At 43.8% G+C, this 26,008-nt stretch overlaps 1 protein-coding gene across 3 annotated transcripts; it reads right to left on the bottom strand.

The window, feature by feature from the left end:
* Window positions 1-1,608: 1,608 nt before the first annotated feature.
* Window positions 1,609-24,802, bottom strand: znf710b (zinc finger protein 710b). 3 transcript variants are annotated; one of them, XM_086187931.1, is made up of 5 exons: window positions 24,610-24,802; window positions 6,972-8,543; window positions 3,359-3,550; window positions 3,060-3,231; window positions 1,609-2,015 (listed from the first exon to the last, which is right to left on the bottom strand). In XM_086187931.1, the coding sequence occupies exons 2-5, from the start codon at window positions 8,499-8,501 to the stop codon at window positions 1,834-1,836; spliced, it is 2,076 nt and encodes a 691-aa protein (XP_086044057.1). In that variant the 5' UTR covers window positions 8,502-8,543; window positions 24,610-24,802; the 3' UTR covers window positions 1,609-1,833. The 3 variants fall into 3 exon arrangements, with proteins under 3 accessions (XP_086044057.1, XP_086044075.1, XP_086044068.1); XM_086187949.1 differs by lacking the exon at window positions 24,610-24,802 and adding an exon at window positions 15,194-15,215; XM_086187942.1 differs by lacking the exon at window positions 24,610-24,802 and adding an exon at window positions 9,878-10,897.
* Between the last annotated feature and the right edge of the window lie 1,206 nt (window positions 24,803-26,008).

The raw sequence follows: 26,008 nt of genomic DNA on the forward strand, positions 1-26,008 counted from the left end.
TTCCTCTGGTTTAGTGTGCATATCAAGGCTGACCTGCATGGCAGGACAGGGGGAGCGGACGTTCTTCCCCGAAACAGAACCATGAACGGCAGGACGGCCGTCAGTCCATTTTCAATTCAATCACTTCAACGAGAAACCGCAAAAAAGTGCAACTGACTGTCAGCACTCGTCTCTTAAATGTACAGAATGGATTGATTTCAATTTTCAGTGCTTTTGTCCCACATTGGTGGAAGTGAAGTGAATTGAAAGTGAAGTGAAAACAGACCTGCATTTTAGGAGTGCTGAAACTACAAACTGCTGATTCTCTGTATGAACTGCTCATTCCTCAATTTGCACTTGAACTGTCAGCTGTGAAAAATCAAGAAAACTGCACTTTATAAAAACCTAGAGAAAGCATATTTTGCTTCTTTTTTTAAATAATATTGCCGTTATGGGTGGCTGGAAGATTCTACGATCTTATTTCCCCCGGCTCTTCTTCGTCTTCTTCTTGAGGCAAATGAGTCGACTCATACTGAAAACAGCCTTCACAGAAAAATGTCAGGTCTCAATGGAAAAAAAAGTGCTTCGTATTGTTCACTCAGTAATTCAAAAACTAGAGCGGTATATTCACTACACAGGATAGGTTATTCATGTAAAGCTAAACCATGTGAAACAAAAGAACAGTGGGTAAACATATTGCAGAGTCATTTGTACAGTGAGAGGGCTTTACATGTCGAGACAGTTTGTTTTCTGGTATCAGCCGACATGGGACGGTAGCAGCTTTGGTTGTTCATAACCCGGGGGTCTCACTTATGAAGTTGTGTACGCAATAACTGAATTACCGTGTTGTTTGAAAACCACTGAAAATGAGAGAACCCAGCAGTATCGAGTACCATTACTGTTTTTTTTCCTGTAGTTTTTGTGTGCAGTAAAACCACTGGTCAGATGAAACAGCAGCTCTCACTCTGATCACCTCACCTTGACTGCTTCAGCTTTCATGAGCTGCTTTGCATTGACCATTTCTGATCAAACGTGGGTGTGTCAAGGGCAGGAGGGGAGACAGATTTCACGTTTCCAGGTGGGGTGCGATTTCTAAAGAAAAGGCTACTTGTGCGCGAGTGTACGCACGGTTTTAGAAATCTGAGTATTTCGTATAAATCTGTTTTATAAATGAGACCACGGGTAAGGAAGACGCTACCATAACATGTCCTGTGCAGATGCACAATGGCCAGCCTGTTCAAACTCAAGCTGGACGGGAATGACCAAGCACAGTTAGGAATTGTTTAGCATCCAAACCTATGAATATGTTGTGACTATGTATCAAAAGTTCGATATATAGTGAGTAAATATCTGACAAGATGGAAGCTTAGTTGTAAATGTATCTAACTGGCACTTTCAGTCAAAAATATGGGGGCATACATCGCTTTTTGACAAAATGGCGTAATGGTAAACAAATTTCTATCACATCAAGTGTAACTGATGGCTCGGCAACTGCAGCTTTTTCTTCTTTTTTTTTCCTCTTTTTTTTTTTTCAAATAGCAGATACATACACACAACATACAGATTTGACTGTCCGCCACAGTCTTTGAGTCAATGGCGTAGTAATCCCCTCACCCCACCCCACCCCACCCCCCCAAAAAGGAGCTCCAGACCATGTCAAGAGTTTCAGTGTCAGAGCTGAAACGTCTCCTTTGAAGTGCTTTTACTTTCAGGCCGTCAGAGTCAGTCAGTTCTGGCTCTTCTGGAAGGAGGCCGGAACATAAAGAAAACACCTTCCCCGGTGTCTCTGAAAGCCTTGGAAACTTCCTCAGTTCTTTAGAAAAACAAAAAACAAAACATCTGCTCGGTCTCCTCTCAAGGTGTGGTGTAGCTGCTTGTATCTTTCCCAAAGTTGTAGTACTCCTCCATGTCCTCCATATTTGCTGTAGTGAGTTTAGTGAGGTTTTGGGAACCACCATTGTCCAGATTATCCGCAGATGTAAAGCTGAAGTTCTGTCCTTCATATTCCCCTTGGCTCTCCATTTCTGGAAGAACTTCTGAAAAATAAATTGAAGGAGGAAAAAAAAGAAGACATTTTATCTCTAAGTTGAAATTCATGAGGCTGAAACACAGCTCGACGTGCGCTGATAGGAGGTCCTGCCCTCAGGTAAAACATTCAAGAAGTATAATACATTTCATTGGGTTGCCGTCTAAAACTCCTGACCATAACAACATTTCTCAGTACTTAAAGTGGTTGTCAGCGTAAAAATGGTGATGAGGAAGTGAACGGGTCAGCGGGGTCATTAGTTGGCCTGGCTTGTTGCTTTCTCGTCACGCCTGCTGTGTTTGAGCTGTACCACTTGGTACTTGAGTGACTCTCAAAAATGAACTTCTACTGAGTGTCACAAGCCAGTAAAAACACAATCGGACAAAAGCCTCAATAAACTGTAACAATAATAAAGAAAACGGTGGAAACGCCACACAGTAGCGGATTTCTAGCTGAATGTGATCCCCAACAATTCCAACTCACGAACACAACACTTAAAAACGCCATAATAATTTTGAACGCTGTCATTTGCTGTTGATGTCATCAACACACGGCGACTCATGCTTTTAGTGGTAAAAAAGAAGAATGTAGATCAACTTACACAAAACTATGCAAAAAAAAAGGCCTGGCTTTGGTTGCCAGGGTGAAAATAAATATATAAATGGAGTTCCAATGGTTTTTATTCGACTGTCAAAAAGACGCTATTGAAGAAAAATACTCCAAAATCTCACATCTGACTGGGAAAATGTAATTTTATTCTCCCATGTTTCATCTTAAGGCCCATTTTGTGTCCATAATGAGGGGGCCTAACATGTACCTTTTAATGTAAACGTTACATGACGTTATAATACTACACATACAATTTGCAATGTTAAAACAACAACTACAATTGTTGAAAATGAGTGCCACAGCTGGAATAAAGGTGGGCTTCTCTGCCGCTCTGACACTGAATGAGAAGTGCTGAAAAAGAGCGTGTATGTTCTACCAAACCTCCCTGGAGACATTAAGGTCACGTAGGGAGAAAACCAGTGAGAATGTGTGCAGCCAGCCTCACCTTGTCCTTCTGGTGATACATCCATCCCATGCTTGACCTTCATGTGCCGGCTGAGGTTCCCTTTCAGGTTGAACTTACTGGTGCAGTAAGGACACTTGAAGGGCTTACTGCCCGCATGCAGATGCATGTGGCCCAGCAGGTTGTACATTCTGTTGAAAGACTTGCCACATACCTGTAAAGAACCAGAAATAATGAGATTTAAAAGATCACAGGTCAAACCAAGCAAGAGATATTAAACTCATTAATATCACCCAGGATTAAGTCATCTCTCTGAATCTGGATCTGGATCAATTCCTCGCCTTGCATTTGAAGGGCTTCACAGGCAGGTGGACGATCATGTGTGTCTTGAGGGTCTGTTTCTGTATGAAGCTCTTGAAGCAGACGTGACACTGGAATGGCCGAACGCTGTTATGGATGAGCATGTGTCTCTTCAGGTTGGCGGACAGGGTGAACTCTCGGGAGCACACGTCACACTTGTGGCCTTTCATTCCCTGCAGAGGGCGAACACGAGGAAGGTGGCGATCACTCAAATATAGAGAACGCTCAACTGTTTCCTTTCCATGAGAAAATAACAGCGTTTTTGCTTGACTATAATTTAATTTCTCGTGTAGTTCGCATGACAAGACTGAGGTTATTGTGTCGAAATGAAGGATGGGAATTGAGAAGCACTTCCAAAATGCCTGATTCATGAGCATTCAGAGCTTTCTTTCCTGACTGCCACCATGTTTTTAATGGTAGAACAATGACATCCAACTCATGCATGCACACTACTGGGAAACTGCAACCAGTCACAGTGGAGAGGAAAGAAACTGTAAAAAAGCATTGCTTCAGAACATCACTATCAGAGAGAGTGTCGGACAAAGTACCCAACTAGAGCTGGGAGCTTGAGTCAATGTACAGATACTCCTGGTCACAACAAGTTAAAGTTGCCAGGTCAAATTCTTACTTGAATTAAAGTATTGAAGAAACTGCTTTTAAAAACACACAAACACTCAGACTTACATTATCTGTTTTGAATAGCAATACCCTTTTGTATCATCCACGACACATTTACAGAGACTTGTCGCGCAGCATGAAATGTGCCTCTGGATGGTGACTTCTTGAAGATGTAGTGTTTGTGGTGAAAAGTGCAAACATTTGAAACAAACTGAGTCATTTTTTAATCTGAAATTCCAAACACAGACTTGAGATTTATCCATGGGGGCGCAAAATGTGGTCCCATGCTCTGGTTTGGAATCCTGCTGATTATCTACCCTCGCCAGTATCACTGTTGGCGTGCTTTGAAAGTAGATGTGTCTGAGACTTGTTGTTTCACACATGGATGTATCGGGTTTGGCAGAGCTGGACAGTGTAAATCAAACTCAAGTGGGAGTGGGTATTGTGGGTACTGTGAATTTCTCCTTTGAGGAACTAAATCCCATTGTAAAAAAAAAAAGAAAAAAAAAGCTTTGACCTGAAAAGTAGCAATTTCATGACAAATTTCATGGAAAACAGTGAAAATGAAATGAAGTTGGTTAAGGTAATAACTTTCCCAAGAACAAATACCCACAAATAGTGCAGGTACTTAAAAAATGTACTGAAGTAAATGTACTCTGTTACAGTCCTGTGATTGTAATAGCTGTTTCAGTAACTCGCCACTGTCATTCAGCATGTTGTCAGGATTCTCATGTTCATCCACGTGTGTTGCAACACCCTTTTCTGGCAGTTTTTTATTTAAAACACTCCTGCAGTTAACGATCAGGTGGGATGATGTTCACCTCACCTCCCCAGAAAACACCTCTGCCTCTGGAGAAGTTAATCTAGATTATCCAGTGTGTGTTACAGGGTGGAAACCCAACTAACAGTGCTAGTTGGAATTTCTCTAAACTGTGCAAATTTTCTCTGGATGCCTCAAACCTGTGTATGCCTACGGACACCATAAGGGACTCTGAAAAATATCTCTACAAAATAGGCTCAAACACTTGTAGCATGTCATGCTAATACGATGTGGATACAAATTGCAACAAATGTGATGCTGCAAGGCGGCACGGTGGTGCAGTGGTTAGCATTGTCCCCTCACAGAAAGAAGGTTCCGGGTTCCCCAGCTTAAGCATGGGATCTTTCTGTGTGAGTCTCCATGTTCTCCCTGTTCCTGTGTGGGTTCTCTCTGGTACTCCAGCTTCCTCCCACAGTCCAAAGACATCAAGAGGGGACGAGGCTGATTGATACTCTAAATTGACCGTAGGTGTGGCTGTGAGTGTGAATGGTTGTCTGTCTCTATGTGTTGGCCCTGTGATGGACTGGTGACCTGTCCAGGGTGAACCCTGCCTCTCGCCTAAAAGCTGCTGGGATAGGCTCCACCCCCCCGTGACCCTGAACAGGATAAGCAAAAGAAAATGGATGGATGGGGTGGATGGATGGATGATGATGCTGCTACTTGCAGTTGTAAACATTTAACCTCCTTCCTCTCACCCAGTCCAGATTCAATGGCAGCCATTTTAGCTGACCCACAAGAGCTTTCCAAAGTGTAACAGCAACACCTGTCCTGACTCGGCTCCTCTAACATTCTCAGGTAAATGCAACAGGAAATGCATAAATACGCTGAGAATCGCGTCACAAGACGAGACAATTCACAACATCCACAGCCTGGAGGCTTGTGTAAATGAATAAGACGCACTGCCATGCTGCTGTCGATATCAGTACACCAGAAAGTGGGACTTAAGGATTCTTACTAAGAACAAATGGGTGTTACGGGTCAAGAGGTAGCGTTTGTATAACCAGACAAATCTGGAAGGTTGTCAGTCCACCCACTGTCTGTACAACCAAGGGAGTTGTGTTGCTGTTTACTTTGTCCACCAGGGGGGAGGGCTGAGCAGGGAGCAGCATCCATGAGGGTAAACAAGAGCTACAAAAGAGAGCATTCATATTCCTCTGAGATTATCTCCTGTGCTGTGTACATCTCTCCCATTTTGATGATGAGATTAGGATTTGTGTCCTTCTGAGAGTAATTGTATTTAAATAAATCCTTACGAATGCAGCACTGCTCGATTTCTTTTAGAAACCAACCTAAATGTTCAGCTTTTCATCCATTTGTCTGTACGTATTAAAATTCTGTCAAATGTTGAATCTTAGAAAGCGATCTACTGGATCTGTGAGCATCCTCACCTGCATGTGCGAGTGACTGAGTCGAAAAGGTGGCGTCACCAAGCAATTACAGACATTTAATTCAAAAGAAGATTGAATCACGCAAAGCCTGTGAGTATACTTGGTATTTCAATTGTAACAAATCTTAAAATCCTTGCAAATATTATCTGCACGTCTATTGTCTTTCTTTGCTTCATCTACTGCACACATCTAAAGGGAAGATGATTCATTCAGAACACTAATAGAAGGCCTTTTGTCAAGGCAATTTCCTTTTTCTAGAGATGCAGATGTTTATGCGCTCAAAGGAAATAAGCAGAAAAGTCTGTCACTTGTTTGAACACTGATTAAATATCTTAGATGGATGAAGAACAGGGGGAAGTAGCTTATGTTTTTGTCTTTTGGTGACACAGCAGAAGTGTTTACCTTGTCAAACATTCAAGCTAGCTTCCGTTTAGTCCAGATATTAAAACAAAAAGCATTTCACTGCTTCAAGATGATCTAAAAAGTTTTTGGTTGCAATACAAACCTGATGGAGACATAAAAGGCGAGAGGAGGGAGGCCTGCCAAGCTAAGTGCCCCTTAGCCTCTAATTCACCCAGATCTTATCAGATAAAGGACAGAACTGAGGGCAAACCTGGGGACAACAGAGGTGTAGCCTCCCTTTTGATCAAACAGTGCTTCATTAATGATTACTTTTTTCACAAGGAAAGGAAAACCTTCAACAATCTCAACTCTGCAGGTGATTTATTCAGTATGTTTGTAATGTCTGGAGGCTGTGTCCTTATGTACCTTATGAGTGAGCGAGTGTTGTCGAAGGTGGTGGAGCTGCACAAATTCCAAGCCGCACTGGGAGCAGGTGTAAGGTCTCGGGCTCTGGTGCTTCAGGAGGTGATTCTGGAGCTGGCTACGGTAGGCAAAAGACTTGTTGCATTCTGTGCATTGGAAGGTATGGGGGCCTTGGTGGCTTGTCTGGTGGCGCTTGAGGTGGGCGTAGGTGGGGAACTCCATGCCGCACTGTGAGCAAACATGACAACGACCACGCTCGTGCTTCACCTCATGTGCTCGTAGCTCACTAGGGTAGGCAAAACCACGGCGGCAGAAGCGGCAGCTGTAGGGCTTCACGTCAGTGTGTTGGAGCATGTGCCGCTTCAGGTGGCTGGTCTGAGTAAAGCCCTTCTTGCAGACGGTGCACTTGTGGGGTCGTGTACCTTGGTGGGTTAACAGATGGGTTTGAAGATGACTTGGCTGCTTGAAGAGCTTCCCGCAATGGGGACATGCATGTGGTTTGATGCCATTGTGGCCCAGGATGTGTGTGACCAGATTGTACTTGGAGGTATAGGATTTATCACACATGCGGCACTTCCAGCGCTTCAGACCGTCGCCCACGTCTACGCAGTAAGACTCGTCAATCTGGATGTTGATGTCTAGCCGGTCCACTCTGCGGCCACCGTGTCGGCGAGGGGGCTGTGGCTGCTGAGGCTGCTGGTGCTGCCCGCCTCCACTCCCGTCTGTCCACATCATGCTCTGGCTGCCATCTTCATATTCACCCCCCATGCCCATCTCCCCCGAATCATAGCTGCCAACTTCACTGGTCTGAAAGTAGCTGCTGATGGCTTCCTCTTGCTGAGTGGACTTCATCATGTTGTTCCCCTGGTGTTCAACCTCTTCTTCATCCTCTCGTACTCCTCGACTGTGGCCCCCCATGGCACGCTGGCCCTGAAGTCCTCTGTGGCCTTGCTCCCCTCCTCTGTGGACCACCTGAGTGGGAGGGGGGTGGACGTGCGTGTTGGCCTGCTGCTGGCCAGAGGCCTCCCGCTCACACTCTGCACAGTTCTTGTTGGTGGCTCTGAGAGTGGCTGGATCCACTTGAACTAAACCGCCTCTGGGAGCCAAATTGTTGAGCATATGAACACATGAGGTCATTCCAGAGTTAACGCCTTCCCCTTTAACATGAGACACACTCCCATCACTGCCTTGAAGGCTGTGACGGTCGGGACCAACCATTTTCCCATCCGGATGTTGAGGAGGCCCATGCTGCCACCTCCTCTGACTGCAGCTGGGTTGCATCTGCCCGTCTTCCCCCAAGTTGTCCCCTAGATAATCTCCGTTGGCTCCGATAAGCTGGTCTGCGTACTCGTAGTCGACTCCGTCTACTGGTGGTGCTGGAGACTCTTTAGGTTCACCTGTGTAGAAGCCATTAGGTGCAATGGTAGCTCCGAACACTTCATTCTGGGAGATGAGACCTAGCACGGCGGCCTGGGCCAAGGACAGCACAACAACTGGATCTGTTTGTGTGCCTATGTCCACCAGCCTGGCCATTACCTTGGGCTCACATCTACCCAGGCGCCGGCTCGCCTCCTCCTGAAACACACAGAGAGAAACATACACACAGAGTCAAGATGCAGCATGGAAACAATGAAAAAAATCCATATCTGAGACTCTACCTTTAGTCCTATCAGGTTAGCATGGTACAAACAGAGATTTTGTCTTTCCCATGTCTGGTTTGATGAAGTCATAAAAAGAATTGTCCAGAATACAATCAAAACATGACATCAGTCTAAAAAAAAATAGGTCTTTGGTCTAAACTGCTATAAAAGGTAGATAATTAACTACTGTCGTCCAAAAAGAACTTGTCCCTCATCAGTAGTGATCCAACATAGACAAAGAGTGTCTCCTCAAGCCTGTTGTCAAGAGAGAATCAAGGAGAACGAAAACAGGAAATTTGATTTTAAAAGATCCTGTTACTGCATGAAAGATACACACAGCCAGAGAAAATGCCGCCTCACAGAGGCTAACTTATTCCCAAATCACTGGTTCTTGTCATACATGTGAGCCTGAGCGCCCAGAGAGGCAAACCTTCAGATCTGGTGACGGAGACACAGGAACTAGGAGAGACACCATCCTAATCCAGCGTGCTTGCCATGTATGGCATGTGTGTGTGTTGTGAGGGATTAGATGGCCTACTGATCTACACACAAACACACACATACAAGTGAAACAGGGGGTTGGGGGAGTGGTGGTCGAGGAGGGGGGGAGCAAGATTAAGACACAAAAAGAATGAAAGGGAGACAAAAACAGAGGAGAGCAGAGAAAGAACATGGGGAGAGGAAAAAGCAGAGACGGAGAGAACAGATTCTGGAGGACCGGAGAGGAAAAAAGAAAGAAAATGAGAAAATGAAAGGTAGAATGAAAGAGAGATAAGGGGAAAAGGGGGAAGGGAGGGGAGACAGGAGGGAGGGCTGAGAGAGAGGAGAGAGAGCGCAAGAGAGAGAGAGAGCAAGAGAGTGAGAGAGAGACACAAGAGAGGGAGGGAGGGACGGAGTGAGGGGAGTGAAAGAGTGAGAGGGTGAGTGTGAGTGAGGCAGGCAAAGGAGAGCAAGAGGAAGAAAGAAAGACAGATATAGTGGGAGGAGAGGCAGTGAGCAGAGAGAGGAAAGACAAAATGAAAGCCAGACAGAATGAAAGATAGAACTGTGAAGTTGAGAGGAAAATGTTCACAGAAGCTGCTGAAGAAGAAACCGTGAGTTAATGACCGAGATTATTCAATTAGAGAGGTGAAAATCTGCCGCTGCCAACTTTAAAAACAATGACGATCACAAGAAGTATCTTGAGGCTGTGACCGTGTTCACGCCGCCACATCAGTCAACTACCGCAAACACGCCGCGAGACAATTGCAGCCCGGCCGATGAACTCACCACACTCCTCCTGCTGTGAGGCTTCAGGTGCTTTAAGGATCTCATTCTTCAGTGCAAGTGTTGAGTGCTACGTTCAGCTCCTACTTATACATGAGGGACAAGGGGGGGCGGGGCTTACAAGGCCCTCCTCTTCCTCCTCCTCCTCCTCCTTCAACACAGTAGTGACTCCACACACCAGCACAAACACACATACAAACAAACAAATAATCTCCTGACAAATGAGCATGTGGCTGGTGGGTTCAAAAACAAAGATGGTTCATCAGTGAAGGCTGCTTGATCGTCTGGTGATAGATGGGAAGCAAAAAATAAAATCATAGCAGTCCAGAACTACGGATCTACCTTCCTGTCTCGCGTCCTCATTCACCCTCCTATCATTCTTTGTGTCTGTCTCCTCCTCATCCCTGTCTCCATCTATTTTTGATTCCTTTTCTCAATTTATCTACTGCACCTCTCATTGATCAATTAAGGTCGGAGTGTGGAAAAGTGTGGGAAGATTGTTCACATGTACAGACTTCCACACAAGTATGTGATAGGAGAGGGTGAGAGGAGAGAGAGAGATGGAAGGTGACTGACAAGGAGACGAGCGAATGGAAGAGAGAGAGCAAGAGAGAGAGAGAGAGGATGGAGAGAAAAGAGAAGGAGGGGGAGTGGAAGGAAAGGAGGAATAGCGAGGGGAGGGGAGAGACAGAATAGGAAGAAGAGGAAGAGGAGATGGAGGGGGATGGGAGGAGTGGAGCAGAATGCGGTAAAAGAATATGAAGAAATGGAAGATGGATGAAGGAAAGAGACAGAGAGAACGGAGGGGTAGCGCTAATGATGCATTAAACATGCCGGACGAATCTTTCGCTTTTTGCCTCAGTCTCTCTCTTTCTCTCTCTGTCTCTCACACTCACACTCACACATACACACACACACACACACACACACACACACACACACACACACTGACACCGAAGGAAACATTCAGGTTCCAGAGTGCCAGAAACTTTTTTTTGTCTCTCTCCTCTTTCAACCAAACTAGACATACATGAGGAAACAAGGTAGCCATAAATCCACAGTTGGAGCCCACAAAGGTCAGGAATGACCTGCCAACAATGAAACCAAGACTGCACCAAAGCTGCCAATCACCCAGCTGTAAACCACACAGGGAGCAAACAACACTACACACCTCAAGACAAGCCAATAGGAAGAAAACCAACTGGTGTTTTTTGTTTTTTTAAATACTACATACAACGCGACGGCTAGACTCAGCATGGTTTGTCTGACACCAATTAAGCAACAGAGCTCAACGGTGTCGCCCATGTTTGGAGCACCTCTGGATCCAGATGCTGGCTCTGTAAATCTACCATTCATTTACTCGATTACTGTCGTTTCAGAAAATCCACACATGAAGTTAGTGATTTGTAAGTGAGTTTTGATTTGGCGCAAAAGCATAACAGGAAAACAGAAAATCACAGGGTGTGCACGTAATCAGCGTAAGTGTCCAGGACCTAGTCGCCTATAAAGCACAACTAAATTTCCTGACCTACTGACCGTCATTTTTTTGCTGAATTTGTCACTGATCGGGGTTGAGGACTGGCAAGGCCTCGCAAAACGGTTTGATCGAATACAGGATCTGATAGACTTCCCCTCGCAACACATGAGGTTGCGCCGCCATTTGTTCACACAAGCGAGAAGACCGTGAGAATCTGAGAGTGACATCATCAAAATGTGGCAAAGATGGCAAGGAAACTAATTCCAGAGGTTACACAAAGTGTAAAAAAAAAAAAAAAAAAAGCGACTGATGGAACCATAGATTCAATTCACGATCTAAAATAGCAAGTAAATCATGATGTGATTCGCCCGACTGGACAGCTCAGCCCACACAGAGGTAAAATGACACCACAACAGTTTATTTGAGCCCCTGCTTAGTAGGACTGCAGTATTAAAAGTGATGTCTAAAAAAATTCCTGGACATCATCATGAATAGAAAGTTAAGCTAAGAAATTTGGTGGGTTCATTTGTGGTTGTTTCAAAGCCATATGTGGATTTTTTGAGTCTCCTGTCACAATAATCAAACTGGAGGGGCTGGCGGAGCTCCACCAAGGCCCATGTAGTATTTCCTGAGATATTCACGAAAACGTCCAAAATGGTAGTTTTGTAATCTGGCTGGCAGACAAACAAACAGCCAACAAAACACAAGCACAGTGGTGAAAGTAACGGAATTATTGTGACGGTTGCATGCTTCGGCCAACCAATCAAGCTGCAGTTTGCGTCTGTCCAGAGTCCACACAGGAAGATGGAACTTTGTAAAAGGGTGTCGTGTATCCCTTCTGTCTTTGAGTTATGATGTTGGAAATCGGCCCAAAAAGTGTCCGAACCAGCCTATGAATTCTTGAGTTCTAATCCGTTCATCCTTGTGTCCAACTAGATATTTGTGCCAGATGTAATGAAATTCCCTCCAGACGTTCGTCAGATGCTTCCTTCGCAGGAACGGGATGGACGGATGACCCAGAGACATGAGGTCACCAGCCACGGCCGTCGCCAGCGCTGAGGAAGAACTGGAACTTTATTCTCTGTGTCATATAATGTCATAAGTGTGCGCATTCCAACGTACGGCAGCAGCTGAGAGAGGACAAGTGTCTTTCCTCTATTTTCACTATCACCGTGAAATGAACTCTGAAAACACAGCGTCTTCTACACAAGACGACTCTCACTGGACATTCGATTAATTTCCTTTGCTGGTTCGCCACTTTACCGCTGCCAGAGCTCCTGGCAGGTTACGATGGTCAAGACAAGCTCACATTCCGATTGACCATTGTTATATTTTCATACGTTTGTATTCGAGCTAAGATGGTCATGTGGGGTGTGCTTGGTATCCTTAGACAGAAACAAAAATAAATACTTTTTCAAATTTCTAATGTAAAGGTGTTTTTTTTTTGGGGTACGTCCAACATCGACTGTAAATATCAGCTACCAACTAAAATTAGATGTAATTTACCGGCATGTTAGAGGAAAAAAATCAGCGTCCTGCTTCCCCTGGGACTTTAGATCAGGAATATCAGAATACTGCGGGCACGGATACTGAACTTTTAACAGCAACAATGATGATAACACTAAAGAGGAAAGGGGTCTGGTAATGGAATCTGTACTGACGTCGGTAGATGTGGCGGTGAAGGTTCTCAGCCGTGCAGCTCCTGCTGTCACGCTGTGCCGTAGTCAGTGTTTGTTTCATTGATTTCCTTGATAGACTGATTATTTCAGTTTCCTTGTTTGACTCATGACATTCAATAATTCATCCGTTAAAAAAACGTCAAGGAATTGTCAGATAAATAATCTTCTTTTATACCAACCAAAACCGCTGTTTGCGGCATCAATTATTCAAACAGCTTTTACAGATCGGCTCTCTCTTTCAATCAGTTTCTATTTAAATCCTAATTTTGACCATCTCAGACTCATTTGCTGGGACAGAATCCTGCTGAAGCTGTTTATGTTCTGAGTCATTTGAGCTTCTTTCACCAAATAACATTGTGCACATGGAGAATTGTTGGGTGTAAATTCATTGAAGGAGTGTGGTGCCAGACCTGCTCTACTTGTAAAGTGTCATGAGACAACTTTAGTTGTGATCTGGCGCCATACAAATAAAGCTGATTTGACTTGACTTATAAATGTGTTTCAATGTGGCAGATGGTGGAAAAGGTATTGGTTTTTGAAACTGGTAGAAAATGAAAACCCAGTCAAGCCAGTTGAAGCCTCCAGCTGTGCAGCTCAGCCAAGAGATGAGACAGTCACCTGGTTCATCTACTTTACATTCCCGAGAGGAAGAGGAGGACGAAGGTGATGATGATGATGATGATGATGATGATGATTCACTGTTTTGTAGCCCAGTGATTCTGCCACTTGTTGAGTACAATCAAACAACAACAACCAGTTGGGGTTTTGAAAAAACAGGCCATAGAAGGGTTAACTAAGGTTGCAGACATTTAACTGTTCAACGTTTGCTCTAATATCTTTGTTCTTCATGTGATGAAAACAGTTTTGTCAATAAAGTTTGGACCATAAATGTCACGGGGGAGTGTGCTGAACAACATGATAGAGAGAACATGGAGGAAAGAGAGAGGGAGAAATGGCAGAGGACAAAATGGGGGCATAATAGAGGAAGCAGAGAGAGAGAGAGAGAGAGAGAGAGAGAGAGAGAAAGAGAGAGAGAGAACAGATGATTGCATGGAATGAAAGAGGGATTGAAGGGGAGGGAGGGGAGGAGATAAAGAGAACAGGGATGGGAGGGTGAGTGAGTGAGTGAGTGAGTGAGTGAGTGAGTGAGTGGAGAGGGAGAAAGAAAAGGAAAGGCAACAGTGGGGGAGGGGAGGATGTAGAGGGAGAGCAAGAGAGCGAACAAGCAAGAGAGAAAGATGGAGAGCAAGACAGAGAAAGAGAGAGAGAGAGAGAGAGAGAGAGAGAGAGAGAGATGGGGCAGTGAGCAACGTGAGAGCAAGACAGAGGGAGAGGGAGGGGCAGTGTGCAACGTGAGAGAGAGAGAGAGAGAGAAAGAAAGAGAGGAGAGGGAGGGAGGGGTGACGCGTGATGGAAACCGAGAGCAAGAGAGAGAAAAAAGGAAAGAGAGAGACAGAGAGAGAGAGAGAGAGAACAAGAGCTAGTAGGAAAGAGGAACAGAAAGAGGGGGAGGGGAAGAGAGCTGGAGAGAGAAAAACTGAAAAAAGGTAGAAAAAACGGGGAGCAAGCGAGGGATAAAGAGAGCACAAAGCATATCTCCCTCTATTTTGTGTCTTCACAAACATGGCTGCAGCAAAAGCAGAGGAGGGGGGAAAAGTGTCATTGTTGGTTTTTACAAGTCCCCCCTTTCCTAACACACGCACATGCACACGCACACGCACACATACACAAAACAAATAAGGCATCAGCTATAATCACCATGTTCATCATTGCAGCTGCATTCAGGTACAACGTGATGCGTTCAAGGACAGGGTTTCAGGCCACAAGAAAGGACGAACTGACTACTAACTGTTGAGTATTAAACAGAACCAATATTTCACCTGGTTGTACTTCCACCTCTGATGAGTACTAATAAAAGCCCAAATTACTGCGTTTGACTCCATTTAAAGTGTTGTAGTTGCACAGCTGATCCAACAGAGAGGGCCGACAAGGTTTAGGGGTGCGCTCACACTCCAGCACGGCGAGTCGACACACTTTAGGGTTCGCTACTTGTGATACAGCAAGTGAACGACAGATGAAAGACAAGCGGCACATAAAAAATATTCTCATGCCATCATACTGCAACATCACTTATTGTCTACCCGGACGTTGTTTTGCACTCACTCGCTCTTTAGCCGTCCGTGTTCCAAGCTCACGCATGCCACTGAAGCCCACCTCCTCCACCCGTGCCGAGGTACTGTCAGGAACAATCACATCAGTCAAACAAACTGGACTTTGGGGGATGTATGTGCTTGGGCATTGCACCAACTGCCCAGCCGTTATGTTTCCAAATGAAAATATAACACATTACCTTAAAAAAAAAAAAAAAAAAAAAAAGCACCTCCACAGAACAACTGACTCGTGTCATGAACTCACAGCAAAGACTGAACCCGGGAGCCTTTGGAAAGCATTCACACCTTGTCCTCTACATCTACTTTTGCTTTTCCATGAGAGTTCACATGCTAAACCAGTTTTGGACCCGCTGCTTGGTGTTGACAGGAAATCAGTCTGAGGAAGACTGAGTGCCAGAATTCCTTGCACCAAATGAAAGACTTTTTAACATGACCCAAGTTATCTCTCGCTTTGTTTTGCACGAATGTTGTCAGCCTCGCTTGAAGAAAGAAGAAGTTAAAAATAAAGACAAACAGCACTGTGGGGCAATCGCTACCTCTGTACGCTGAGGCAGCCGTCAGCCGATCTCACACAAAAAAGACAAAATAATCAACCGACTCGGATGGTCAACAAAGACGGTTCTGAAGAACTGCTGTGCTCCCGAGTGCACTGGTGTCTGCAGTAATCTCGTGTTTTGCCCAATTAAGAGAACATAGTTTTAACTTTCTCATGACCTCATTGTTTTACGAGAAAAAGGTCACATCCAGTTCACTTTTGACTATTTACAAAATATCAGCAGACGGATTTCAGTTCATGTAAATCTAGGTTTGGTTACAGTCATAGCACTGCTGGTTAACAGTGGTTTGATGTCAATGCATAACGAACACACCACATGAGGCAATGTCCATGTATAATTAATTGTGTTTAACTCCATAAGATCAAATCTTTACTAAAGAGCACTGATGCTGTTTGAGCAGGACATCTTTTGTTGTCTCTCTTTGTCCTGCAAGAGCAGAAATTCGTCTTTTGCTGCATGTGTGGAAAATTGATCACAGAGAAAACTAAACCTGTCACATTTAAGGGTCACATGTAAGTAAAGGTCCCGAAAGGAGCCGCGTCAAAAGAGCACCTGGCCCTCTGCTAGTTGTTACTACGGATACATATTCTATGGCAACAGGGACAAATTTGTATTCTAATCAATGTTTGTACCTTTATCCTGAGGACAGGAGCTCAGAAACATGAGGGATGACAGCGGTTGTGTTCTAGACAAAAAGAGACATTATTTGTTGGCTCCCATTTTTAAAGCTCTATCAAAGCTCTATCAAATGTCAACTGAATGCAAGTAAAACAAACTACTGCGGTGTTTTAATGCAAACCAGCACAACAAGAGACAAACGTATACCGCTGTTGAAAGGTGGAATGAATCCCCTTAAACTCACAGACATCAGCACAGAAACAGACCATTTGTTTCCATTTCAAACAGCGGATTTGAAGCAGTTGACACGCAGGTTGAGAACCACCATCCACATAAAAGTCTACTAAGTTCAAGAACCAAAAACCCCCAAAACCTCTGTTCTTTTCTCCAAATTCCACCTGACAAAAAGAAAAGTGAATCTGAGGCCTGTGAGCATCCACATTGCTTAGTCTGTAATGAAGAGCAATAAAGAGAAAATTTAGAGGCGGGAAGTTTCTATTTCTTGAATTTAAAGCGGCTTTAATTTAATTTTTTAAAATTAATTAATTTGAAAATTTTTTTTTTTACAACAATTAATCTAATGCTAATGTGTGATGTCAGATATGTCAGTCGCAGTGACGATCTTCCAGTGAATTATCATCTGGCTCTGCAGTTGCCATCAGAGCTCATTTTTCATTTGTCCATTTGCAACTCAACCAACTGATTCAACATCGCCACATTTTCAGCTGCAGCAGGAAACTGCTGGCTGAGGAAAAGGCAGTAAAAAGTGGGGATATATTAAACGGTATTTCAAAATAATATGGCTGACTGCAAGCTTCACAAGAAATGCAATATTGGTCACAGCAAACATGCCAAACAAAGTATAATTCTAAATTAAATATTGTCATGCTGCAGGCGTTTCCAAGCCTAAAAAAATCATTACATAGTTTTAAATATGTTTGTTTGGTAGAGATCCTCATTAAAATCACACTGTTCGTTTCATTGTTTTTTTTTTTCTTATATCTAATCTAATCGTCAATGCAGCAAATCACCATAATTCCAATCATAAATATGTTTTTTAAATTGTTCAGCTCTTCTAAAACATCCAACCAGATTTATCCTGGACTGATAGGGACAGGAACAGATCAGATGTCTGTGTAACTACATCTAGCTACCTAGATGTGTGGCATGAAGCAAATGTTTGTTATGAAGTTTTAACTTGCTGAAAATATGTCAGTTTTATGTTAAAACTTGTCTCTGCTACCCCCAAGTGGCCAAATCCTATTATGCACCAATGACTGATTCTCCTCCAGACGGTTGAATAGAGGAGAAATGCTAATAATTTGCAGGAGTTAAGGAAAAGAAACTGTTTCTGTGGTTTTTCCACCCACTCCTTCACCTCCTCTGATTGGATTTCTCTCCAGATCCCTCAGCTGGGCACCAGAATAGAGTTAAGTGGGTGAGATTCACCCCCAGTACATCCTGGGTCTCAAAAATAAGATCCTTTAGCATCTTATATGTTGTCTAATTTGCCCGAATATGGATGAATGGCTGAAACAATCCACACCCATGGGAGCAGCAGTAACTGTCAGAGGGTGCAGTGCAACAGCGGTACAAAGCCCTGACTGTCAAAACCTTCTGCTTAGGGGCTCTCAGTACAGTGTCAGACAGCTAGCATTAATGTTAGCAATGCTAGTGCAGCTTGTGTCAACCTGCAGATGAATCCACATTACTGAGAAGACCCTCATATTGTACCTGAGCGGATGCGCATCATACCCGTTGTTTCCTGATGAAACTATGATTTATGAAACTGAATGATGAGCAGAAACTCTGTCCATAGGCCTTGTTTCTGATCGTCATGCTTCCTTAAAAATATAACATCTTATGAGAGTTGGCTGTTCCTGAAGGGAGCTGAATGTTTCATGGGGTACAGGACAGAGAGAGTAGCAACCACTGTTACAATGAGTAAAATCTGTTTTGTTCGTTTATTGTACATTTGCATTTTTGTTTATAATCAGCATAATCAACAAATATGCTTGATTTCTTATACAAGGTTTAGAATACATTCATTTTGATTTATTATGCAGCTCTGCCAGCAGCAGGCACTACTGTGGTGCCTCCCCTTGGTGGGCTGGAGCAGGTCTTTTACCCTGCTACACCTATATTGTCAGTGTCAACATGTTTTTCCTTGTTGCAGGGAAAATGTGCAGTGAGGTACACATGATCCCGTGGTCAGTGTAGCAGCTTCAATTGATTATGATGCGACAGCCGTGTCAAACCATATTTTAGCCGTAGCTGAGAAAACGGTGGTAACCAGCCTTGCGTCATTGACCCGAGTGCTGCACAGTGGCATGATTTAAGCCTTTACCACACAGACAGACAGACAGACAGACAGACAGACAGACACACACACACACACACAGGGACAGTGTGGAAGGACAGAGGGGCTGAGAGATGGGAACAGAGATCACCAGAGACAAAGCAGATGAGCATGTAGGCCCACATACACAGTACAAGTTAATGCACAAACACACAGCTAAAATTACATTGAAGAGGGCATGAATTAGGCCACTGCTCCACACTAGACTGAGGAGTGTTGGTTAGCAGAGTGAACAGAGGATCGCACAGACCTGAAGGCTAAAAGCTAACACTGATGTGGGATACCTGTGCAGCTGGATACACAGCACCAGGCTGATCATCAGAAAACACTCATCTTTACACGAGGTCTGAAAACTCCAAAATGATTTCCACCCTGAAATAATTAACAGATTGTACTCCAGCTAAATAAGTACAACACTGCTTTAATCTTTTGAACACTGAGAATTTAGCAGGATTCTGGAGGATTGACAGTCCCAAACTGACTCACCAGACAACGAGTAACAACTTCACATGGCAGAGGATGGTGAGGACTGCGTTTAGCCAGGCCAGCAGCGAGACCAAACCTGACAGGCATGACTCGCACCTAATAAGCATTACATACAGGATTTGTCTGTTAAAGATGCGTTCTGCATAAACGGCATGAAGCCCATCAGTAGATATTAGCTTCGTACTGCGCTTTAAAACGTGTAGACTTAAATTATGTAACAGCAAACAGCTCTCTCCCCACTTATTATGCAGCTAAATATGCAGTTGGATGTTAGTCATGTGAGCAAGAAGTGTCTTTGACATCAGTGAGAGACGTTAGGCAAAATACCGGGAGATTTTACCGAGGAATCATCAATAAATTGGTCTCAGTGTAAACATATTGGGCCGCATTCATGAAGTGTTCTTGCAAACACATTTGTTCTAAAAGTTATTTTTGCCCTCAATTTAGTCTTGAGAGACAGGGAGCACAGCCTGATGGCTCTTTATACCGCCCTGTACCTGACATCCATTGTGTATCTCTTGTAAGACCAAAGTCTTTGAAAGCCTGCATGACTCACAGTTACAAGTAGCCTGGTGAGACCATCCCAATCTGGTGAGCTCAGAGTTGAGCTGTGCAGGTACGTTTGGATCCAATCTAGAACCTTTATGATAGTTTAGAGAGTAACCAAACCAGTTATAACTGTCTTCTAACTGCTCTTCTGTCCCGAGACGCAAGCATGTGACCGCGTTCATTCACAGCAACATGGTCAACTTGGGTCAGACGTCACTCTCAGGTCTGAGGTAAACTGAACATGGCGTAAGTTTCAAGAGGCACACAACGAAAGATAAGCGGAGCATCCCTGCCTTTAAGACTAAACTGAGGGCTAAACAAGTCGGTCACGCTCATGAATGATGCCCAAAGTCTCCAAGACAGAGCTTGTCAGTTTCCTGGCAGGAAGGAAGTTTAACTGTGTGGTGAGGTTGCCATTAGTGATAACACGTTTGAGCTTTGTTTCAGTGCATCTCCTTCCTTCACATGGTCCCCTACACTCAGATAATATACCAACAGTTGATTTAAGCATCAACACCAGAAAACTCTACGCAATGGGGAAAAAAAACAGCAAGTCATATTATTCATTAAAGAGGATGTTCAGACTAACTAGTTTGCTTGCCTCTAAAACACAAAAAGGCTAAATTTGTTGTGTTGTGAACACGTTGATACTGCAGGCTTCGTGGCATTTACACACGCTACACTCATACAGCAGAGAAAATCTGGCGTCGGAATACTGGAGGTGGCTCAATGTGGCTGTAACCAACAGGCCCTTCCCATCAGGCCTCTGTGCTTCCAGAAACATCTTTTTTTGAACCCTTCCTGCAGCACAGCAGAGCGCTGCAATGTGCTGACACCGTCATCAGCTATTCTAAACCTTTTACCACAGCTGTATTCCCACATGCTGATGAAGGAGTAATAAAAGGGGGGGAAAAAAATCATTTTCTCTCTTATCTCGGTGTAGGAGAGATGCGTCTAATGTTGAGCGTCTGGGGCAGCTGGTTCAGTATCTTTCCAACATTCAAATAATGTCCTGGTGTGCTTTCTCTCTGGCTCCACCCAGCCTCCTTCAACAGCCTGACGATCCACGGATGCTGACCATCCTCTGAGCAGCATACAGATAGTGGAGCGTCATTATCATTGATCCAAAATCATCGTCAGCATTCATCACTCTGCATCTCAAGCTGCATGAGAAATGCTTAGAAGGTCGACTTCATCCGGATGCGTATCAGCCTATAGGTTTGCAGATATGAAAAGACAGACTTTTTTTTAGATCAAAGAGTTATATAGAAAATATACTGTGAATTCCTGATGTATACTTGTACATAAATATGACAATGCCTTGAGAGAGTTGAAATTTGGTCTACCATAAAACCATTAATACTCACAAATGTCCCAATACCATTACTTTCATCCTGACAGTGATGACAATCCAGAGTATAGATGGATACTAGGGTGTAAAAAAGTATACATTACAAATGCGCATGAGTGTGTGCGCGCACACACACACAATTCCTTTAGCAGGTGTATATAATACAAAGGCTGTATGGCTTATACTTTTCTAGTCACACAAGAGTGACGTGATCATATCACGTCACTCTTGTGTGACCTGGCTCAGGTTAAACCTTTGTAAAACTTGTAAAACTTGTTCAACCAATTATACAGTCAAAGATTCTTTGTGAGAAACCTTACCAGGTCAAAAATCTGATTCTGAGTAAAAGAGATGCTATTTAACTGTGCTTTATCATGTGCTTTCACTGTTGATTTCATAATATACACGTCTCCATTTTATTGGTGGGATTTAACACACACGTTGCTGACATTTCGTTCAGTCAGTGCGACTTTACAGACTACAGATCAATTCTTCCTCGCTGCTGTGAAACAGTAGTTGCCAGGGGAAGCAGAGTACAACTTCCTGTGTAGGCTGCCGCTTTGGAGCAAACAAGAAGGACTGTTTACCTGTTAGTCAGACAAAACTGAGCTAAAGGGCTCAACATTGACAAGGCATGAAAGTTTTTTTCGCTGTTTCACTGCCACGTCGACACTTAAGACCTGCGTCCACCTGCCGACACGCATACTCGCTGTTTTTGAGCCCACGTTTTAAACCAGCATTGGAGGCTGAACACTTCTAATTAAGTAGTATTGGAACATTTCTTTTACTTTTGTTAATCAATGTACATTTTGTTGTCATGTGTCTGTCCTTCTCTTTACTAATGAAAAGAAATGGAATTGTCTGAAAATATTCTACAATCAAAACAACAGCATTGGTATCTGCCAAAAAAAAAAAATCTGGTACAAGTTGAGCTCTAACCATTTCTGTAAAGCCTGAGAGGTTGAGAGCTTGCCAGTGCGTTTGTTTATCTTGACAGTTTTCCAGAAAACTATGATTGAAACCAAAGTTCGAGATCATCATCCATAACGTTGACTATTGCTCCGTTATCACCCAGCTATTTTTAACACTGGAAATAAAAGGCCCTTTTCCATGTGCCAGAGAGCAACACCTATATTATGCATCACAATTCATGAAAAGGCAGACTGTTAACACAAGGTTAACACACAAGGCAACAAATATAGCAGCCAGCTGAGAGGCAGTAAGTTTGCAAAGCAAATGAATATTTAGTGAGAGGCCTTCAAGCAAAAACAGACCAGAGATATTATCATCAAACAGTGCAAGTCAAAGCTGTATTCATGGAGGGTCAGTGCCACTCAAGTCAGCTGCTCCAGAGTAGGGATGCACACATCCGACTCTCCAGTCCTGATACAGACACCTGAACTCAGGGTATCAGTGGATACTGAGCCAATACCAATGTTTAATTAATAGGCTTTATGGCTCGTTGGGTTGACGAGATGTTGGGATCTTTCACTGAGGGACCATCAAAATTAAACACTGATTTTCTAACATCATAAAAATGTAATATATGCATTTACTGAATTGGTATTGCTATCAAAATAATACATAATCAAGAGCAAAGTGCAAGTAAGAAATGCTTCAAAACTGCTGGGCCTTTCCTTTTAGCTCCCTCCACGCTATGAGCTCTCCTTCCAGCTAAATGTAGCCTGCAGGTCGAGCGGCACGCTGCTGATGAACGATGTCACCCACATAACATAGTCGAGTACTGCAGAAGATACATTTACCTGACCAGCTGCAGAGGTATCGGGCCCCTATCAATATCAGATCAGTGCATCCCTACCCAAGAGTGGAGAGGGAGCCAGGATATACGCTTAGACCCAGGTGGAGGGGGACACTTGACAAGCCCCCATCAACACGCCAGAGAGCTACAAGCTCACTCAAAGACAGGGCTGCAGCCCGACAGCCACATGCATAAATAAACAAATAAATATACTGTATATCACTGATCAGGCTGTTTTCTGTGTGGTGAAGAAAAGCTCAGTAAAAATGTAGAATCCCTCATTATGAATTCTTTTTATGTAAATTCATCAGGTGTGGCAGAGTAACCCTTCGTGCAGGACGTCAGTTTGCTGGGAGTAAAGAATGAAAAACCTGGAGGCAGAGACAGAAGAGCGCCACAAAAACTATTTCAACAACACAGTGTGTGTCTCTGACCCACAACCCATCACTAACTTTCATTTTTGGCCCTCCAGGACCCAAACATTCAGGGCACCCCTACTCAGAGATGTGCTGCTCCTGCCTAAAGACTACAGTGATGGCTGACGCCAGGCACCCCTGCACCCCCCTGGGCAGAGATGATGAAGTGGGATGAGTCAAAGTGTCATTTCAGGACGTCTGTTCTTGTGGCATCAAAAATGGGTTACTTTCAACAATGCAAAGAGTCAAAACTGCCACATGATCGTCATAGTAACAACACCTGCGTGGACCACTGGGTCTCTGATTGTTTCCTGGTCATCGATCAAGATGACCCAGGAGCAGAGGGTGAAAACAACCAGCAGTCACTGACACGGAGCTGCATCCATGCACGTTAAACAATGAGCTATGCAACAGCTCAGCGGTGTTCTTCTTCAACTAGCTTGGATACTTTAACAGAAAATAGCGCATAATGAGCGCACCAGCATGAACCTCGACTTCTGACAGCCAGCGTGGAGGAGGATACCTGTGGCCTACCGGTTGTCTCTGACAGCCAGCGGGGACTAGCCTTTCCTCCACACTGGAGCAAAGCGGCCCGGGCTACAGGTTATCTGCTGCAGTGCCAAAATATCCGCGCTGCACATGACCGACAACATGGCCTCGATTGCCCGCTACGTGCACCACAGCTGGCCGCACGACCGTTGCATGAGCACCCGGCTAGCTGGCACCGGCGCCTGCTCAAAATAAACCATTATCCCGCTAAAAGTTGCGCTGCTGTATCTTTAAAAGAAAAGGCCCGACAACTTAAAACTTTGTGGAAGACGGGCCTAGAGATCCTGGCATCCCCCCGTGTTGGCACGGTTGCGGGATAAAGATTAGTGATGGGCAGACCCGGGCTAACGTGGCCTGGTGCTCCTATATGCGTCTCCTCTCCCCTGCTTCTCCATCCCCCCTCTCGACGCCATCTGTTTGTGGCAGCACGAGAGAATGTTGAAGTAAAAAAAAAAAAAGAAAGAAAGAAAGAAAGAAAGAAAGAAAGAAAATACGACATTTTGACTATAGTTGCTGACCTACATCGAGCGTTTCTTTACAGTGTAGCGACAAAAAAAAAATCCGCACAGGAAGACCCCTCGTTCTGCACGCACAGGCGATAAAAGCGCCATCCGCACGGCGCATACATGTTGTAGTCTGGTCAGCAGGAATTTAATAAGTTACGGTTGAAACACTCCGCCTCGCCGGGCCGGACAAGTCATCGCTCCAGCGCCGACATATCCCCTCTATTACCCGCTAAAGAGAAACATAACATCGCAACTCACCTGGTTCCAAAATCGGTTTATGGTGGCGACGTGATTGTGGTTAATTTTAATGTGTGAAAAACAGTAACAACGGTGGGTCCCCGTTGTGTGTGAAGCAGGAAGGAGGGAAGGGACGGGAAGAGGGGCTGACGTGAATGAATAAACAAGCGGGCTCCTCCTCAGCGCCACTAGTAAAAGCGTAATGTGCCACGAAAATTTCACCCCCCAGATATTAAACATCGTCTCTATGGAGACCCTTTCTTCTTCTTCTTCTGTTAAATTCTACATTTATTTGCTTGAATTACCTTTACGTCCTTTCTTACCGGCTGTCGCACTTGAAGCCTGATGATTCACAGATAGGAGGGCAGGTTTTTGGATAAGTCACCCTGGAAATTTTGATTTGAGCATCATTTCTATTTCTAATGTAGCTACAACAATTTAATTTGTTATTTTATTGTTTATGACAGAAACTGAACCACACCAGTCCGCTAGGTGGCACTGTGTGTCATCTAGGAATGATTTAAGACGGAGTGTCCCCTCTGCACATGCATTGAAGTACACAAAATACTCTTACTGAATACTTAAGAGTGTTCGTGCAGAAAATCAATTCCAATTATCACATTAACGTTCTTACAACGTCAACTAATCTTCAACCCTCAATAAACGGAATGGAGATTACATTTAACAAATATTTCTCATTTTACAAGTTTAACCATAATTACTGGGGCAGTTTTATTTAGTCTGATTAGAATCCTTCTGATCAGGGATTCCAACTTATCCGCTTACAGGATTTAAATGAAAAATATTATGAAATCTTTCATAATCTCAGTGCTGACATGAGAGATTTTTATTCTGGTTGGGCTTTTATTCCGATTATTATTGTAAAACTGGGTGCCATGTTCACCCGGCTTCTGTTTGTGAGCTGGTAGCTTTAAAAATACGCATAATACTTATGTATGATTAATTTAGGGTTAAACTACTTGTCACAAATCATGCTTGTAAAACTGCCTCTTGAAATCAGAAAATCCAGTTTTCATTTAGCACAGAGATAGTTTACACTTTCATATGTGGATGTGAAAACAGTTTTCAGTCTCTGCGCATACATCTTTCCAACTGAATCTCAAACTGGTCTACCACATCAACTGTGGGAACAAGGTGAATGTTTGACAGCAGGGGAACTTCTAACTTCTACCCCTACAAATGATATGTGTGAATAAGAATCCATCCCAGCAGAACAAACACACAAGAATCACAGAAGTCTAAGTTTCTAACTTGAAAAATCTGTTGGAATAGTTGGAAGAGGTGCTTGTTGTTGACTCCTTGGATCCTTGGATCCACCCTCTACAATTCAGAGTTAATGGACATTTCATCTCATTACAACATTGTTTTCAACTGCATCCTCAAATGGGCAGGTAAAATA

The sequence above is a fragment of the Aulostomus chinensis genome, chromosome 2 (genome assembly GCF_037954235.1).
Source record: "Aulostomus chinensis isolate RoL2024-O1b breed Wild chromosome 2, RoL_Achi_v1.0, whole genome shotgun sequence".
NCBI classification, from domain to species: Eukaryota; Metazoa; Chordata; class Actinopteri; order Syngnathiformes; family Aulostomidae; genus Aulostomus; species Aulostomus chinensis.